General features: G+C 30.9%; 4 protein-coding genes across 17 annotated transcripts in view; 2 read left to right on the top strand and 2 right to left on the bottom strand.

Moving 5' to 3' along the window:
* Positions 1-172: 172 nt before the first annotated feature.
* Positions 173-3,974, bottom strand: LOC141447496 (probable pyruvate dehydrogenase E1 component subunit alpha, mitochondrial). Its single transcript, XM_074115112.1, has 7 exons — positions 3,782-3,974; positions 3,375-3,443; positions 2,764-2,937; positions 2,394-2,612; positions 2,077-2,325; positions 1,750-1,998; positions 173-1,084 (listed from the first exon to the last, which is right to left on the bottom strand). Exons 1-7 carry the CDS (start codon positions 3,818-3,820, stop codon positions 899-901), a joined length of 1,185 nt encoding a protein of 394 aa, XP_073971213.1. The 5' UTR covers positions 3,821-3,974; the 3' UTR covers positions 173-898.
* A 74-nt stretch (positions 3,975-4,048) lies between these two features.
* On the top strand, positions 4,049-5,275 carry Gas41 (YEATS domain-containing protein 4 Gas41). The gene is made up of 4 exons (XM_074115130.1): positions 4,049-4,255; positions 4,333-4,614; positions 4,693-4,873; positions 4,950-5,275. The coding sequence occupies exons 1-4, from the start codon at positions 4,205-4,207 to the stop codon at positions 5,111-5,113; spliced, it is 678 nt and encodes a 225-aa protein (XP_073971231.1). The 5' UTR covers positions 4,049-4,204; the 3' UTR covers positions 5,114-5,275.
* A 435-nt stretch (positions 5,276-5,710) lies between these two features.
* LOC141447492 (RING-type E3 ubiquitin-protein ligase PPIL2) lies at positions 5,711-10,604 on the top strand. Its single transcript, XM_074115109.1, has 11 exons — positions 5,711-6,008; positions 6,108-6,321; positions 6,406-6,549; positions 7,289-7,451; positions 7,942-8,090; positions 8,174-8,297; positions 8,685-8,833; positions 8,918-9,069; positions 9,163-9,352; positions 9,742-9,875; positions 10,428-10,604. The coding sequence occupies exons 1-11, from the start codon at positions 5,977-5,979 to the stop codon at positions 10,513-10,515; spliced, it is 1,539 nt and encodes a 512-aa protein (XP_073971210.1). The 5' UTR covers positions 5,711-5,976; the 3' UTR covers positions 10,516-10,604.
* A 1,077-nt stretch (positions 10,605-11,681) lies between these two features.
* The window catches only part of LOC141447499 (uncharacterized), a 52,476-nt gene continuing 46,674 nt past the window's right edge, over positions 11,682-17,483 (bottom strand). For 13 of the 14 annotated variants that reach the window (XM_074115122.1, XM_074115121.1, XM_074115124.1 and 10 more), the window contains 2 exons: positions 16,030-16,488; positions 12,462-14,071 (listed from right to left, as the gene is read on the bottom strand). In XM_074115122.1, the coding sequence (XP_073971223.1) occupies positions 13,831-14,071; positions 16,030-16,427 (639 nt within the window). In that variant the 5' untranslated portion in view covers positions 16,428-16,488 and the 3' untranslated portion in view covers positions 12,462-13,830. Of the gene's footprint in view, positions 11,870-12,461; positions 14,072-16,029; positions 16,489-17,483 lie in introns of those variants that run through there. The other variant, XR_012454368.1, reaches the window with a different exon arrangement.

The raw sequence follows: 17,483 nt of genomic DNA, 5'->3' as shown, positions 1-17,483 counted from the left end.
ATAATGTAACTTATGTACAAAATTGATGAATCTACTTTTTAATAATGCCTAATTCTGGGAGAGGTGAATTACAGATTTAAAATTGGAAAACTCATAAAAGGAAAATTCATACATGTAAAAAGGAATTTTGTATTGTTTGTGGAAGTGATAAAAAACAAAAATTATTCATAAATTAGATAAAATAATTAAATATTTATTATTTAAAATAACAATATATCTTGCGTAACGAAATACGTTGACGAGATCACCGACAACAGGTTGTTCCGTGAAAAGATGAACTTATGTAAGAACAAAAAATAAAAGAACTCGGCAATTTTGCTTTTTTCATGGATAAAAGTCTTTTAAATATTTTACACTTATATAAATTCATTAAATATTGTCTTTTAATTAATTTTGCAATTCCAAATATCTATATACATTTACTACAACTTGGCACGTGTCTTTTTTTTCTTTTTTTTTCAATTTTACAAGATAAACATTTCGTATAGTTTTTAAAGAAAAAAATCACCCACCTATACATTATTTTGAACTATATTATTAGTTAAACGTAACATACACAACTTTTGTTTCCTTCACTTTTACTACTTATGATAATATTTAAATTAATTTCACCATTTGATTTGCGCGTTCAGAATATTATTTAAAAATTTAAATTACGCTGATCAGTCATTAAATTTGTTTACGGGATATTAAGAAAATATCTGTAACTTATAATGCATTATCACTTAGAATATAAGAAATAATACCAGTATTTGCTTTTAGTTTTAGTTTCCTTGCGCCCTGAGAGATATCTTTTCTTGATCATTAATAATAATAAATTAAATTTACTTACACATTAAATACTCACCTACAAAGAAAGAAACAATTGGCTAAACAATGAAGTGAAGAAGATACGAAACTATTTTATAAATTGTTCTGCCAAACGGGAATGTTTGAGCGGTGTCCATGGATTAATATTTCTAATGTTTGGCTCGAGAAAATTCAAAGCAATATCTGTTGTCAATTCTTCTGGACCAATTTCTTCACTAGCTTTAGCCTTAGGTACTGCTGAATCAATTTCTTTTTTCACTTCATCATCAATTTCCTGTTAAAAATGTAAAAAGTGATTTCACTATTAAATATCTAAGTTGTGATGGGTTTTATGTAGTTAGGAGCGTGGGATTTGAAACTGGCCGATGTTGTGTGAATGAATGGCCACTCAAGCATCCCTAATTAACACAACTACCAAAATTGCAACTTCTACAAAGCAAGAGAAAGAATTTCACATCTCTCCGTCTAATCCCTTTAATAAACCTATTGACACATAAAAGCCGGTACTTGACGACTATCAATTACTTCTCCAAAACTCTCATCTTCAATCCTAAATCTATCATATAAGAATTGTTTCGTGTTGGCAACTAGTAGATCTGGACCATATAATAGAGTGATAAACTCATACTAGCCAATTCGTCCCCTTTCTTAGAAGAGCTTAATGCCGATTTTTTGCCAGGTGTTGGTTTTATATTCTTCAATTTATGAGAATCTTAACTGCATGCTACCTCATCTCTTCTTAGAACTTCCCGAAAACCAGGGCGAGCTGAAGGGTGAGTATTAGTAAGGGCACAATAGATTTATTTGTTGTAGTGCAGAAAATTTTGTTATTTCCCGATTTTTGACATACATAATAAACTTTTTTGCTTTAAAGGTAAAGAGCCTTGTTTTAATGTAAAAAGAATCTTTTAATTGTACCCAATTAGTTAAAGTTGGTACCTTTATTTTTTCTGGTGTAGCTAATGATGCATTAAGGATTAATTCTCTAAAAGAAGTTATTGGATCTCTAGTCTGTCTAACTTCCGAGACTTCTTCCCTAGTTCTGTAGGAAGTACCAGGATCAGACATTGAATGTCCACTATAACGGTAGGTCATCATTTCTAGCAAAATCGGTCCTTTATCTTCCGTACAATGTGCGACTGCATATCTTGCAGCTTCTCTTACTGATAGAACATCCATGCCGTCAACCTAACAACATCAATAATAAACAAAAACTACAAAGAAAAATGTGGACAAATAAGGTAAGCATAGATTCACAATACTAACCCATATTCCAGGAACATAATCACCACGGGAATAATAGTTGGTACTTGCTGAAGATCTTTCAGCACTGGTACCCATGCCATAGCCGTTATTCTCGCAAACAAATATACAAGGTATGTTCAACAGTTTAGCCATATTGTAGGCTTCGAATACTTGGCCCTGATTGGCAGCGCCGTCTCCATATAATGTGAAACAAACACCACCGGTTTTCATGTATTTGGCTGCCAAGGCAATACCCACACCTAAAGGAACCTGTCAGAAAGAAAAAACATTAGTAACCTACGTTACTTAATTACTTTAAAAACAAATAAAATAATCACCTGAGCACCAACGATTCCGTTGCCTCCATAGAAGTTCTTGGCATACATATGCATTGAACCTCCTTTTCCCCTTTGACTTCCTGCACTTCTTCCAACAAGTTCAGATAGCACGGCAACAGCTGGTACTCCCATTAGGTAAGCCCAACCGTGTACACGATATGCGGAAATTATACTATCAACCTCCCTCATGGCTGCTTTCATACCAACTGCAACGGCTTCCTAATGAAATTCATATTAATGAATTTAGTGAAAAATCCTCTATTAAAAAAATTTAGAAAAAAATTAATGCTGTTGTTAAGGTCTGAACAAAACTTAAGGTATCACTTTTAATTTCAAAATAGATCGACTACTTTCTAGATGCAATATTGACCTGTCCTGAATAAAGATGGCAAAATCCTCTAACACTTTTTTCTTTGTATAAATTTCCAGCAGATCTCTCTAATCTTCTAATTAACATCATTTGCCTATACATGGAAACTGCGTCGTTACTGGTTAGCGTTACAGTTGGTGCAGGAGCCTCATTAAGTTGATGAAGTTTGTAAGGCTTAAAAGTTTACAGAAAATAAATACAAAACAAATTGCATGTTTATTTTTAAAAATTCAAGAAATTTTAAAGTCTAGTAGATTTATATTTAAGGGATGATCCCTAAAAATACAAAATAAATTATAAATAAATCTGCAATGTATAAATAAAAAAGCCTGTAGAGGAATGGAAAAAGAAATTTCATATCTTGATTAAGAAAGAAGAATATCTATTTCAAGAATTATATTACTTTGAGAGAAAGATACAAATACGACCGTATTGCTGTTAGGTAAATGTCCCTATAAAGGCGAAAGTACGGAAGAGTGGCACTCTTTATGAACAAGGCCCCCAAGTGTTTCAGTAGGATTGTACAGTTTATTAAAATCTACTTCTATTATAATCTATAAATTTGCAAGTAAAAGTAAAATGGTATTTTTTTTTTTAGTTCGTATACTTACCCTGGTTTCAAACTGGGCACTAGTGGCATAAGTGTTCCTTAAGAAGTGCAAAGGTAAATCAAAATTCTTCTGAAATAGATAAATATTTCATTTCTCTTAATAAAAAATGTTTTTTAATTTTGTTGGTTAACAAACTGTATTGATTTTTCCTTTGGTTAGCACACTAAAAGTAGTAATTACTATTAAAGTCATGTACTTATTTCAGATTTGATTATCTCCTAATGAGTAATAAATCTCCATCAACGAAAGGAAACCCTTCATAGAAATGAATAAATTTCATAAATAAATCTACTGCGCCGTACGCTTTATCATGTCGGTAAGTCAACCACTCACAAGTTATTAGAAGCACTCAACTTATAATCTTACCAAAATGTTGGTTATTAGTAAAATTTAAAATAAATAATTACCTTGTTTCTTAAGCCTATACAAATCTTTGTTAGTACCATCTTGATAAAGTGATTAGAAGAAAATAATAAAACGGTCAAGTCCTTATCCTGTCTGATAATTTGAGTTTGACACTTTATGCTTTACGGTTCACGCCTATTTATTCTAGTGGATAACAGAACAAGAAGGTTATAATTACAATAGATGACAACACTGTTTTCTCTATGGAACAATTACATATAATAACTTAAATAAAGATTGGAATGGTTATAAAAATAAAAGGTTATGCATGTATTCCATAGTTTCTGTCATTGACCATTGACAAACGAAGTGACTAGATTGTTGTACGTTGAATGTACAATCTATTCCACCCATATTTAGAAAGGAAATAGATGAGATACATTTTCTAACAACGTGAAAATTTAAAATTCAAAATTCAGTCTGAAATGAATACAAACGTACCAGAATTTGGTTCGGATTCTGGTGGTAGAATGAAGGTATTTCATATAATTTTGTTTTCTTATACTTAATTCATTATTAGATTGATAAAAGGCGACCTTAATCGTTATTTCAGGGCGTAACAGTTGTTAAACCTATAGTTTATGGGAATGTGGCCAGATATTTTGGTAAAAAACGTGAAGAAGATGGCCATACACATCAATGGACAGTCTACGTGAGACCTTATCATAATGAAGATATTTCTAGTTATGTCAAAAAAGTTCATTTTAAATTGCATGAAAGTTATGCTAATCAAAATCGTGTTGTTCTTAAACCACCGTACGAGATTACTGAAACCGGCTGGGGAGAATTTGAAATAGTTATCAAGATTTACTTTCATGATACCAATGAGAGACCAGTGAGTTATTAAATTCTTAAAAACAATCTTGAATTATTTTGATTTTACTAATTAATAAAACTTGCCTTTTTTTTTTAGTTAACACTGTACCACATTTTAAAATTATTTCAATCAGGACCTGAAGCTCTTATTAGTAAAAATACTCTGGTTTCTGAATCTTATGAAGAAATAGTATTCCAAGATCCTACAGCGTTTATGCATCATTTGCTTACTGCTACCCATCCAATTAGCACTGGAGTCTGGAAACATGAAACCGATTGTAATTAAAATAATATTGTGTTCGCTTAATTTTAATAATTTACACTTAACAAATTCTCGTTTTCTATTTGTTTTAGTCGAAGAGAAGAAGAAAAAATCTTTAGAAAATATTATTAAAGGCAAAGGAAGTATTAGGCACAAAATAAATGATTTAAAGGATAAACTGAAGTTAGCAAAAGAAACTATAGCAAAATTTAAAACTGAAATCGATCGGCCCAAATCAGAAGAAAATGTTATATGACATAGGAAAAAATCAATCACAAATTAAAATTACAAGTATTTTCCCTTTTAAAGTTTTTGTAAATGTTGCTGTATATTTTGTTTTAATAGATAAATATTTTGAGTCAGGAAAGTTTTGTAATGAATTTTAAAATAAAATACAATATTTTTCTTGTAACTTTGATATTATGTTTATGGTGTTTCGCATAATCCTACTCTCCGGTATGTGAGTCTGCATGCTACCTCTGAAATTAACTATAACTTGAATAATTTGCCTGAGTTTTTATTTTATTTCGAAGATTTGACAACACTAACCAACAACAAAAAAAAAAATTAGATTGTACAGCTAATTTCATTGATCTTTTGAAACGTAAAATACAGAATTTAAATATCCTTTACAAGTTTTTTTTACTATAAAAGAAGGGATGTATGCCTTTTATCCGAAACTATATTTTATATTGTTTACATTTTTTAATTATGCATACTGACGGATGAAAGATCTTCTATTCATCTGCAGTAAATATCAAATAATCAAATTCATTATTAGTGAAATCGATTCATTTTCTCTCAAAACTTCATTTAAAATCTTATTCTTTACTGGACTTGACTAACGGTTGCCATTATGACGTCGGGAGTTGTTTGCAACTGAGCAGGTTATGATTAGTTTGGTGTTTATATTGACATTTTATATACATTAATTAGGTCTCTTGAAGAATTATAAAAAGTAATAGAAAATTTGAAGGATATTAAATTTTTATACTTTTCAAAAATATCAGTGGTACGAAAATGAAATTAAAATTATAGTTTTACGTCCATCTGAAGAAAAACTGTTTTTTATATTGCATCTTTTTTAAAAGAGCTGTAAGAAATTTCATCTCAATCAAAATGGGGAAGAGGCAGCATCAAAAGGATAAAATGTAATATTTTTTCAATTTTTTTTTGTTAATTTGGGAAGTAGGTTAACGTAATGAACATAATAAACTCTGAAATTAACTGTTCAAACCTGTATATTTTAGGTATCTGACCTGTACTGAGTGGACAACTCTTTACGGTGGGAAAAAAGAGGGTCCTCAGGGGTGGAATGAAGATAATCGACTTCCTCTTGGACATTGTTGTTTGACTCTGGCACCTGCTGTACAACCTTGTTGTGATCGTGATGGCAATATTTTCAGTTATGAACCGTTGTTGAAGTATTTGCAGAAATATCATACCAATCCTGTTACTGGAAAAGTAAGAAACAGTGAAGTGTCAAGTTTTAAAAACTGTATTTAATGTCATATTATTTAATTCGCATGTATTGTTTAACTGTTTTAGCCATTAGATATAAAAACTTTAACGAAATTGAACTTTAAGGAAGGACGTGATACTAAGTACGTGTGCCCAGTTACTTCTAAAGGTCTGACAGGGCACAGTCATATTGTTGCAGTAGCTGTAACTGGCAATGTTTACCACTATCAGGTAGGTTTATTTAAAATTAATTTAAGTGAAAGTTTTTCTTCTCCTTCAATAACAATCCTCTTCTAGTATCCGTACCAAGAGCCATGGAGGATTTACCTCTTGATTAAATCTTAATATTCTCGATTAAAGCAATGCTTGATTTAAATTTTAATATGTTTTAACTTTTCTGGGAAGTAAAGATTTTAAGCATTACATGGAATGTGACTTGATGACAAATGATCCATTCTAAGCAAGTGTAATAATCACAGAAGAAACACCCACCTTAGATGTAACGATGTAAAAACAATAACTGTTAATAGCATGAACCCTGTAGTTGACCTAATCTAGGTCAATAGCACAAAAAATAAAAAAATATTCATTTTTTCTTTTGCATTAATGAAAGTCACCAAAAACGATGAACCATTCTCTATAATTACCCCATAACTTATAATTGTCAAATTTATGAAGCAGCCAAGAGGTATACTTGCGTATAGATTCAAAAGCCTAGCTTTTGCTAATGCAATATATTTAGATTGTGCATATTTTGAAGTAGTGTCTTCTAGAGCTAGAATCCCTTCGTCCAAAGCTCAGAGTGAACTCCAAATATTCTGATCAGTATGGCAAGCAATTAGACTGAATTAAAATTGATTTAAATTAAAACATTTTAATTTTATTAATTTCCAAGTAACCGAGAACAAAGCAACATTATTTTAATAAAAACTGAATTCATTTTAATAAAAGCATTTTTTAAATTTCCCAGGCAATAAAAAATTTGAACATTAAATTGAATAGCTGGCATGATTTGATCACAAATGAACCATTCCAAGCAAGTGATCTTATCACTATCCAAGATCCAAATAACTTACAAAAATTCAACGCTGCAAAGTTTGATCATGTTAAAAGAAATTTACGTCTTGAAGATGGTGAGTTATTTGTTATTTTAAAATATTGTGTTATATGGCTTGATCCGAAGTATTGTTAAGAAGCTTAAGGTTTTTAGACTTCAAGTTGTCTGTGGTGTTAAAACAGGGTGATTTTTCTAGACCGTGAAAGGTTCTATCTGATCCAATGATTTCACACCGTTAAGGCATTCCAAAGAATTGTATGAACGTCACAAACTTATTGATGACTGACTGTAACGCATGCTATCTTGGTCTTATTATTATTAAGTTTTTAATTTAAGGCGTGTTAACATCTGAGTGCCTCTTGATCTTTACTCTGGGTACAATAAATTATCGAGATCATATCATAATTTCTATTTCACGGCTTTTCTGGGAATATCCGTTGCTTTCTTCAAAGCCATTTCCATCTTTTTTAAGTTAAATTCCGTTCTTCATAATTCTGCTGCCCGTTGCATCTTGCTTGAGCTTCATCTAGTAACCCTATCGATTAATCCTAATAATTAATGTGTAGATGAAGTGGGTGGTGTCGGAGGAGAATCAAATTTAAAACGAGTTAGCAAAGAAATGAGGGAAGTTTTCGATGAACTTTCCAAAGAAATGGAAAGTAAAAAAGCCAAAACTGAACCAGAAAAGAAACCAACTGCTGATAAATTTAATGCGGTTAGTAAATTGTAAAAGATTTATTTCTTTGTTTGATAATTTAATAAATATTTATTATTTATTTTTTTTTTTTACCTAAACAGGCGCACTATTCTACGGGAGCTGTAGCTGCAGGTCTTACGTCAACCACTATGGCTCCAGAAACTATTCACCAGCCAGCTATCATTGCCGAAGATCTTGTCAGATATGAAAGAGTTAAAAAGAAAGGTCAATTCCTACATGTACTTAATATTTACAGTTTAGTTTAACAAATAAAATTTATTAACATATAGTTTAACAGATATTTATTTCTGAAGACTCAGATGATGCCTAAATTCTTGGTAAAATAACAGTGAAGTCGAAGAAGAAATTGACTATAACGAAATATCGTATACTGTTCGAATACCTGTAATTTTTTACTTTTTAAGCTAGTTTCACTTACATACATTTTCTAAAACCCACTTTTTTTTAACTGTTTGGACTTCAAAATATTTTTGATAAAAAAATTACAAGGAAAAACAAAACAATCGCTGAGTTTGTTTATTTTTCTTTCTAGGCTTTATTTTTACCTCTTATTTAGTTTTTGAAAAATAATTTAATACTTTTTTTAAAAAGGTTATTTACGGCTGGTTACAAATTTTGGTCCATTAAATCTTGAACTACATTGCGATATAGTTCCGAAAACTTGTGAAAACTTTTTGAAATTAGGTTTGCAAGGATATTATGATAATACAATCTTTCATCGCTCTATCAAACATTTTATGGTAATGATTTCCTTTTAATCACGGTTACAGTCTTATTTTGAAGATTATTTTCTTAATGGAATATAATTTTTTTATTTTATTCAGATACAAGGAGGTGATCCGACCGGAACTGGAACAGGTGGTAAGAGCCTGTGGGACAAACCTTTTGAGGATGAAATCAAGCCACATCTAACCCATTCAGGTAGGGGAGTCCTGTCAATGGCGAATTCTGGACCAAACTCCAACAAATCTCAATTGTAAGATGTACCATAATCTCCAATATATTGAAATAGTAATTATTACTTTTACTAATAAAATTTAATTATTTACTTTTTTCGGTTTTGTTTTAGTTTCATAACATACCGCTCCTGTAAGCACTTAGACGGCAAGCATACAGTATTTGGACGAATTGTAGGCGGTATGGATACTTTATCAGTTTTGGAACAAATTGAAGTTGATAATAAAGATCGGCCAATTGAAGATATAAAAATACAGAGTGTGCAAGTGTTTGTTGACCCTTATCAAGAAGTTGATGAACAAGTATGTAAATTTTTTCAACATCAATCACCTAATAGAAATATAAAATATGATTTCTTATTTCTTAATTACAATTACCGTGTGTATTTTTCAATTTTAACTTTTAAATATTGATTACTTTATAGTCACACTATAAAGTGGTCGGCATTGTCTAAAAGTCTGAAGAGGTGGGATCTGCATGATCCTAGTTATGACAATCTACTTGATAATTAAGATGAATTGAAATAAAAGATAAAATATGGTGGAGATTAAAATATGATCCTTTTTTTTTTCATTTTAACAAGGATATAAGTCTCCTACAGCAAAATTCAAATTTAATTAAGTTCGTCTCGCCAAAATGAACATTTCGTTCCAATTTATATTTTTCTCATACTATCTTAATAAATTTCTAGCTAATAGAAGAGCGAGAGAAAGAAAAGGAAATTAATGAAGAACCAAAGGCTAATAAGGTTGAATCTGTCGCCAAATTGAAGGTATTCAGGCAAGGCGTAGGAAAATATTTGAATTTGAAATCGTCCACAACAAAGTAAATATTGTTTTTGTTACTTAACAAAAAACTTACTGAAGATAAAATAAAAAGTTCTCAGCTTTGAAAACCAGACATGATAGTGTTGCTGACAATGAAATTTAGTACTGATTAGTTGCTTCTTATATGTATTAATAACCCATTAATAGGACTAGACACTACGATCTTTTTTTTGGGAGACAATCTACTTCACGCATTGGTGCTTTTAGTAGTGGGGAAACTTGGCGATATTTGAATTATGGGAACATAAATTCAATACATCCCTTTAACTTCAAATAATTCCCAAATCAAATTCGTTGAATCAGGTAATCGTTTTGAGGCAAATGAAGAGATAACAACATTATGGATAGATATTTTGCACACCTTCCGGAATTGTACTTTACGGATAGAAATTATATAATAGAAAAACGTCGGAAAAACGCATTAATTAAAAAAAAAAAGAGTAAAAAAAATAGGTTTTACTGAGGCTGAGAATTTTACATTTTGCTCTTGTGAATCTTAAAATCACGCAACCATTTATTTAAATATGCCTTAACTTGCTTTTCTTTACAGAACAGAAGCAAGTACTACTGCAATGGATCTAAATTCAAAAAAGAAAAAAGTTGCAGGATATCAATTTGGAAGTTTCAATGGTTGGTGAGAATCATTGATGGATGTTTTTCAGATTTGAAATTATCTTTTGTTCTTATATATAAATTTTTTTGTAAATATAATTAATAAGAAGTTGTATTACGAGTCGTATTTCATTTTTCTGACCTCACCTTCTTCTTAGACAGTAATTTCCCTTAAGTCGATAATTAACTTTACAAACTTTCTTTAGACGATCATCAGGAAGTTTTTGTAAAAAAAACATAGTATTCCTTGATTAATTAGCAAACAGGCTTTTAAAAATTCAATACAAATCTCGATTGGCCATTCATATAGCTATAACTGATAAATTACATGGCACGAAATTTACAAAAGGTATAATTAATTAAATTTTCACTTACGTTTCCATTAACAAGGGATTTCAATTGGTCTACCAATTGAAGTTATCCGGGTAACCAGGGTGAAAGTGACAAGTTCGAGATTACTTCTTTCTCATGGCCATTACAGCATCAGGCTGCCATTTTACGTGACCTGTAAAGTATGGTAGAGGGCCTTTAAACTAGGTAGGAACCAGATTGGTCTTGAGGCTGGCCTACTAATAGGTCAACGAAGTCTCAGCTAGTACTAATGGCAGGGTAATCAATTAACATAAAATCACTGAGCAGAATATGTTAGGAAGAGGAAGGACATAACCAATTTAATTAAGTAGCTATATGTGAGATCTTTGCCATCTTGAGTCTGAAATAGATCGCATCGCAGACAACTGGTGGGTAAAACATCCCGATTCTGTTAAAAAAAAGGGAGGCTTTTTCCGATTCTCCGAAGAGAAAGTGAACATTTGGCTAGTGTCCGAGGACTGAACCCTCGCCATAGCATCTTTGTTCATTGTTTTTTTCTAACCATCTGATTTTTATCATCATATGAATTCTAAAATAAAAGTTTTTTTTTTTTCAGCGTTTTCAACCCCAGTATGCAAAGCACTTCGTACTTGATATTATTGGGAAAAAATGTTCACTAATTATTAAACACGTCTGCAAAAAAAATTAATTGTTAACTAGGGACCAATTTTCCCAATAATAACAAATATGTAGAACATTTACAAATTTCAAAAATTAATGAAAAAATAATACTACTTTAATTGTATAAATACCTAGATGCAATTTATCACTATTTATGATAAGCCAGTTAAATTAATGGAGAATCGAAGGCAATTAAATCTCTCATTTTGAAATTTTTAATTGTTTGCACTTTTTCCAACACGGATTTGAAATTCTATCATGTCATCTAATTTACACTTTTTTTTTTTTGTACAAACGATCTAAATTGGAAGCTACTGTTGTAAAATTCGTCATCAATAAACTTGTTGAGGTCTGCTAATCTTGTGTGATCATATGTTTCTTAAGTCCCTGAAATATTGTTCAAAATAACTATTAGAAAAACAATGATAAGTTAATTAAAAATTGAATGCAGAAGATACATTTTACTTGTAATTGTACAAGGACAAAAATCTGAAATGAAATATGTTTTGTAGAATAAGTTTATCAAAGTACCTAAAATTTTTTTTAAGAAAAGTAAACGGGGTTTTATCACGCGCTGCTGTCTAAAATTTCAATTCAAAATATGTTTTATTTTGAACATTACATTTAAAAAAGAAATCTCATTAAAAGCAATGAAACTTAGTTTATTTAACTTATAATCTGACATTTTATCTTCTACACCCAATTAAATTTGTCCAAAAACGAAAAAAATGGTCCATGATCAATATGAGAAAAAAAGAGAACGAATCCGCCTTTAAATTAAAATTTGAAGTATTATCAACCTTAGTACTACTACTCTCCAGTATAATAATTTCCGCTAACAACTTTTGCTAGCTTTGAATGATTTTATAATGGGTGTACACACTAACCCCTAATTCCGGAAATACTCTCCTATATTTGATTTTTGTAACAATATTCACCTCTCGAGTTTAAAATAGGGGTTGAGAAATACAATTCCAGATTTCAATATCACTGAATTTTTATTTTTTCACAAGAATTTTCCAAATTTACCTTTACCTATTTCCTATTTTATTTTTAACCAAATTTCAAAAATACTTTTTAAATACACAAAAATTGGCACTATATTTCTTTTTTCATTATAGTTCTGACCAAAAAAAAAACTTTCAAAGATAATAATTGACAATATGGAAAAAATGATTTTTCATAATGAGATGTACAAAATTTGGTTTATGTTCCTTTCTTTTATGTTCAGAATAAGATTTTCATGCAAAAACTATGCTTTCTACTATCCTTTCAAATAAGATGGTGTTTGCTTGATTTTCTTCTTGAAGATCCAAACATTCGCAGATTTTGCATAAGATAATAATCATAATGAAATTATTCTAAAAATTAAAAATAAATCTAAGGTAAATGATAACATTTCATACGGATTACTAACAAAACTTACATTTCGATTGTTTAGGTAACGATGTTTTCTATTGGACCCTAAGGTTTCTGGAAGATAGGTTACCTAAGTTTTTAATCTCATCTGTTCAGAGGTTATAACGCTTATACAATATTTTTTTCGAAAAAAAGTTTTTTTAAAAGCCTCTCACTCAAATTGCTTTTTTTGGGATCTACGTTAAATATTACTATTTCTTGAAATAAATAAATACATTTATTAACCCAGAATGAATTTACGCATTCTTAATCTACCTAAATGAAGCCAAACTTAAATGATTGATTTTTGTTGTAGTCTTTTTTTTTTATAACTCAAGGTAAAAAAAAACAAAAACCAATCAATAAAAATGTACTAAGGGCTTGAAAAATTGGCTATTAAGACCCCTAATTACGTCATAAAGTTGTATTATCTCAACAACCTGAGCAATTAGTTGTTTTTATCGTATTAAAATAAAAAACAGTAACAGATCTAAATGTTTTCATAAATTAAAGAGAAAACATTAGAAATTATTACACAAATTTTTTTCTCATACATATTAATTTGTCAAAAAGTTGTAAAAATCAAGCACAGATTTGTGTTTACTGAAAAACTATAGGGTTTGATGGGTTGTTCCAAAACAATAGTTATTTAACGGTAATTTACTTGATTATCATCATATCAACCGATTTATTATGTGTAAAATTATTTTGTTTCTCAAAATGTCCTTACCTTTTTTCAGATATCACAGCCTCTTATTTCGTGCATGAATTAAAGAAAATAATATTTACAATCCTTCTCTTTTTCTTAGAAAATATCCAATTTATATAAAAATATATATATGTATGTATATATATGCAATATTTTACATTACAAAAAAATTATAACGTAACTTTTTTTGTAAATTTTTGTTTTTAAAAAATGATAAATTAATAAAGTTAAAACACAATTTTCATACGGGAAACCAAAAGACTGTCGGACTTTCCGGCATTGAAGCTTTTGAAATGAGATTTGGATTGAATGGTTGCCTCTTTTTGGCAGTTTTAAGTCTGACTGTGGCCGTCGCAGATGTGGTTGTTAATGGAGACGCTGCCGACGGTTGATATTTAGGAATATCCTTTTTACTTGGAGGACTTGTGGAAGCTGACAGTATTTCTTGTACAGGATGTTTCTTCACCCTTGAAGTTTTTAATCTGCAATAAAAAATTTAAATGTTAAAAAAGTAAAATTTTAAAATTGATTAATAAAAGATTGAGCGAATTTTATTTTTTTAATTTGAAAGTTGTACAATATTAATATTTATAAAATGTAAAGAACAAAATTTATAATCCTACAGAGTATTTTAAAATGTTTATATCTTGAGTGTTAAAAAGAAAATCCATAATTCCTTTAGCTCACTAATAGTGGCCGCTTTTCAGTCGAGCATAAAATAAATTGCGATAAACTAATCTTCTTAATCTGCAATAATCTTCAGGGTAGGTACGGAGGCGAAAAATTCGACAGCGTTAACTGGATGAAGGGTGAAGGCCCAGAAGAAAATGAGCCTTGAAATACCTTTCGTTTTTCCAAGGGCATTATATTATACTCGTAGAGTGGGCAATGCGAGATCCTAACCTCCTAGCCTTAAGGAAAGTAAACATAATGGAAGATAGCAAAAACTGATAAAATTAAAGCTTCATTTGAAAGTATCTTGAAACAAATAAAGAGAGTGAAGGATGGAAGCTGTTTCTGACACCCGACTCCTCCAAATTATCTTCTATAAGAACCTTTTGTTCGAATGAACCTGGAAAATATTACTTATGCTGGATCACAGGAAGAGCACAGGAAAAAGATTATCGCGTGGTCGCGTACCTTGAAGGGATGGTTTTCTGAACGATTACTTTTTTGTAAGGTTGGATGCTTCAAACAGAATTACTTAAGTACTTCTTTTCTTGTACATGATTTCCAGCAGTCAATCGCTCATTGAAAACTCTTAATTTTAAAACCTGCACATATCTCTCTAAAAGCTTTAGGAATTGCAGTCGAAACGAACGATAGAAGACGCATTTAGATCATCAAAGTGCCCTGACGTTTGTCTTATGAACATGTACTCTGTGATCATCACTTTTCCATTTTCAAATAAATCAATGGGGAGGATATAAGAAAATGACTCTCAAAATATAATCTCTGCATTATAAGATAAGAGATGGCCTTTGGCTAAAACCCAAACAACTTCCCATCAACTCTCCCCGCTACATCTAAATAATTTTTTTTTTCATAACATTTAATGTTATATTTATTCTTTATTTTGTGTTGTGTTAAGGTAGTCAGCTTTACAGTTTTGAAACTGTTTAATTAAATTCTGTATTCTTTATTTCTGAAAAAATAAATCCTAAGATAAATTCAAATGAGGAAAATGCAGCAATCGCTTATTAAATGAGGCCTTGAAATGTGGTCAACTTTTTCCGTTTATATTCCAGAATTTCTTGAATTGCCAAACAGTCTCGGAGACAGATTCTTATGTTAAGAAGAGGTCAAGGTCGTCCGCGCACAACAAAGGCCCCAAAAGGGTGATTTTCAAGATTTAATACTAATAATTTAAGATGTGCTATGAGATAGGAATTGCACGAGGATACAACACCAAAATTTGGCCGAACAAAGCCAATAACCTACAACATACATCTCCTCCAGAATTGTGAGTAAACGTCTTCTCAAAGCTGGCCACAATCAAACTGCCACAGTTACGGCAGGCACTAAACAGTGTTCATCTAGTGCCAACAGTGAGGTCAGCTTAACAATATCTAACCTAAACCTTGGAAAGATGTGAAGTTTGTAGAAGAGACAAGAGTCTACTTTCTATCTCCAGATGTGTGTGAATGAGTCTGGAGAGGGCCAGCAATATGATCTAGCAAGTGTGATATCGCTCTACAAGGATCCAAATTTCTTCAAGTATCATTAATATTTAAGAAAAGTAGGTAGATGCGTCAATTTTTTCAGGGATTACATTTACAATTCTAAACTTAGTTGAAGAAAGAACTACGAATTTGTAAGCTGCTTTAGACGCAAACCCGGATAAGTACAACACAATTGAGACATTGAAGTAATGCACAACTTGCAAGCTATGCAAAATGCCTGCATTATAACATACATAGTTAAAGGCCGAAATTCTTACCTATTACTACGTATTTCGGGAAGTTTAATCCTGACTTCCACAGGCGGTTCTGCAACCTTTGCATCCTGTAATGGTCCTTTCACAAAGACTGGCTCTAATACATCATAGGTTTTCTCTCTTAATAGGCTTGGTCTAGATTTAATCGCTGGTAATGGTGAATATTTAGAAAATTTTATGTCTTTGGTAATTATTGGATGATGAGATTGATTATGCAGATTATTATTACTGTGCGTGGTATTCATTGACGGAGATGGATCTCTGCATTTAATTTTGAGTACATGCAATTTATCTAGATCCAAGCCAGTACTGGGATTGCTGTTGTTTGTACGTACACAAGAGCTAACTGTTTCTTTTTTCAATTTGCCAAACAGGGTTGGTTCTCGACGAGAGCTGGGCATTCGATTTCCTCCAACTGCAGTTCCAGCCAAAGGCCTTCTTCTTATCTCCTGTTGGCCAGACCTGTAAACAATAACAAATCCGATGTAAAAACTCAAAAGACGACATACTCTTACTACTGTTCTCAAAGTTTAAACGCACAAAAATTTTTTTTATTGTACGAAAGTTTTAGTCATATTTAATTCCCACCAACGTTATTCAGTCTAAAAATGTACGCTGCACTGAAATGAACCTTATGGGGAAATCGTCCTCAACCTTCTACGAGAAATGCCCCTAAGAGAAAAAGTTATATATATATATATATATATATATATATATATCGTACATAGTAAAAAGGAAAATAATCGCTAATTTTATTCAGGCGGGGCTTAACGTCACCAATTAGATTACACGGTCGGGGGAGAAGTACTTACTTCGCAATTAAAAATTTTTTATCACAAAATAAAAGTAGCTACTAGCGAGATTCGAACTAAGGATGTCAGTAGTGTATAATATATACGTATATGAAGTTAAGAGAAATGTCTAGGAGCCATTTTCGAGAAAGTGAACACTCCATTGAGTAAAAACGTGCCTGCCGTTTGAGGAATTTTCTCCAAACTCGATTTTTGTTACATATTTAACCTCTTTTATTCTATAAGTTGTGAATATAGAATAAAATGGCAATTTAATAGAAAAACCTTTCTCCTCTTAACAAGTGACCTTAATCGAATTTTTATGGAAAAATGTTTCTTGTGAATTTAGTGTAACAAATAAGTTCAATGAATGGTAATAAGTTAGAAAGAATATATAGAAAAAAGTGAAAATCTATTTCAGCGTCGAGGTACTACTGTTGAGATGTTCTGATCGCTAAATTACAGTCGGATTCCCTGGCGGAAATAAATGTAATATACCGCTACATCATTTTTTTTTATCTTGGAGATATTTCCGTTAGTCATACCATTTTCTAAACAAAAATAAATAAATAAATAAAGTTCATTAAAAAAGGATATTTTCAATAAAAACCTAATTTCAAAAACTGGTTCCTTATTTAGTAAGAGAAGTAAAAATTGGTTAATACC

Source organism: Rhodnius prolixus, unplaced genomic scaffold (genome assembly GCF_049639745.1).
Source record: "Rhodnius prolixus isolate KJV_2025 unplaced genomic scaffold, Rpr scaffold_7, whole genome shotgun sequence".
NCBI lineage: Eukaryota > Metazoa > Arthropoda > Insecta > Hemiptera > Reduviidae > Rhodnius > Rhodnius prolixus.
This window is presented reverse-complemented; position numbering and strand designations above follow the sequence as displayed.

Excerpts from the sequence above, each read along its gene's own strand:
- Gas41 (XM_074115130.1), top strand. The coding sequence starts at position 4,205 with ATGAATACAAACGTACCAGAATTTGGTTCGGATTCTGGTGGTAGAATG. Across the intron at positions 4,615-4,692 it reads ATGATACCAATGAGAGACCA|TTAACACTGTACCACATTTT; the intron begins GTGAGTTATTAA and ends TTTTTTTTTTAG. Across the intron at positions 4,874-4,949 it reads CTGGAAACATGAAACCGATT|TCGAAGAGAAGAAGAAAAAA; the intron begins GTAATTAAAATA and ends TATTTGTTTTAG.
- LOC141447492 (XM_074115109.1), top strand. The coding sequence starts at position 5,977 with ATGGGGAAGAGGCAGCATCAAAAGGATAAAAT. Across the intron at positions 8,091-8,173 it reads CTGCTGATAAATTTAATGCG|GCGCACTATTCTACGGGAGC; the intron begins GTTAGTAAATTG and ends TTACCTAAACAG. Across the intron at positions 9,353-9,741 it reads ATCAAGAAGTTGATGAACAA|CTAATAGAAGAGCGAGAGAA; the intron begins GTATGTAAATTT and ends ATAAATTTCTAG.
- LOC141447496 (XM_074115112.1), bottom strand. The coding sequence starts at position 3,820 with ATGGTACTAACAAAGATTTGTATAGGCTTAAGAAACAAG. Across the intron at positions 2,938-3,374 it reads GTGCCCAGTTTGAAACCAGG|CCTTACAAACTTCATCAACT; the intron begins GTAAGTATACGA and ends TAAACTTTTAAG. Across the intron at positions 1,999-2,076 it reads ATTATGTTCCTGGAATATGG|GTTGACGGCATGGATGTTCT; the intron begins GTTAGTATTGTG and ends TGATGTTGTTAG.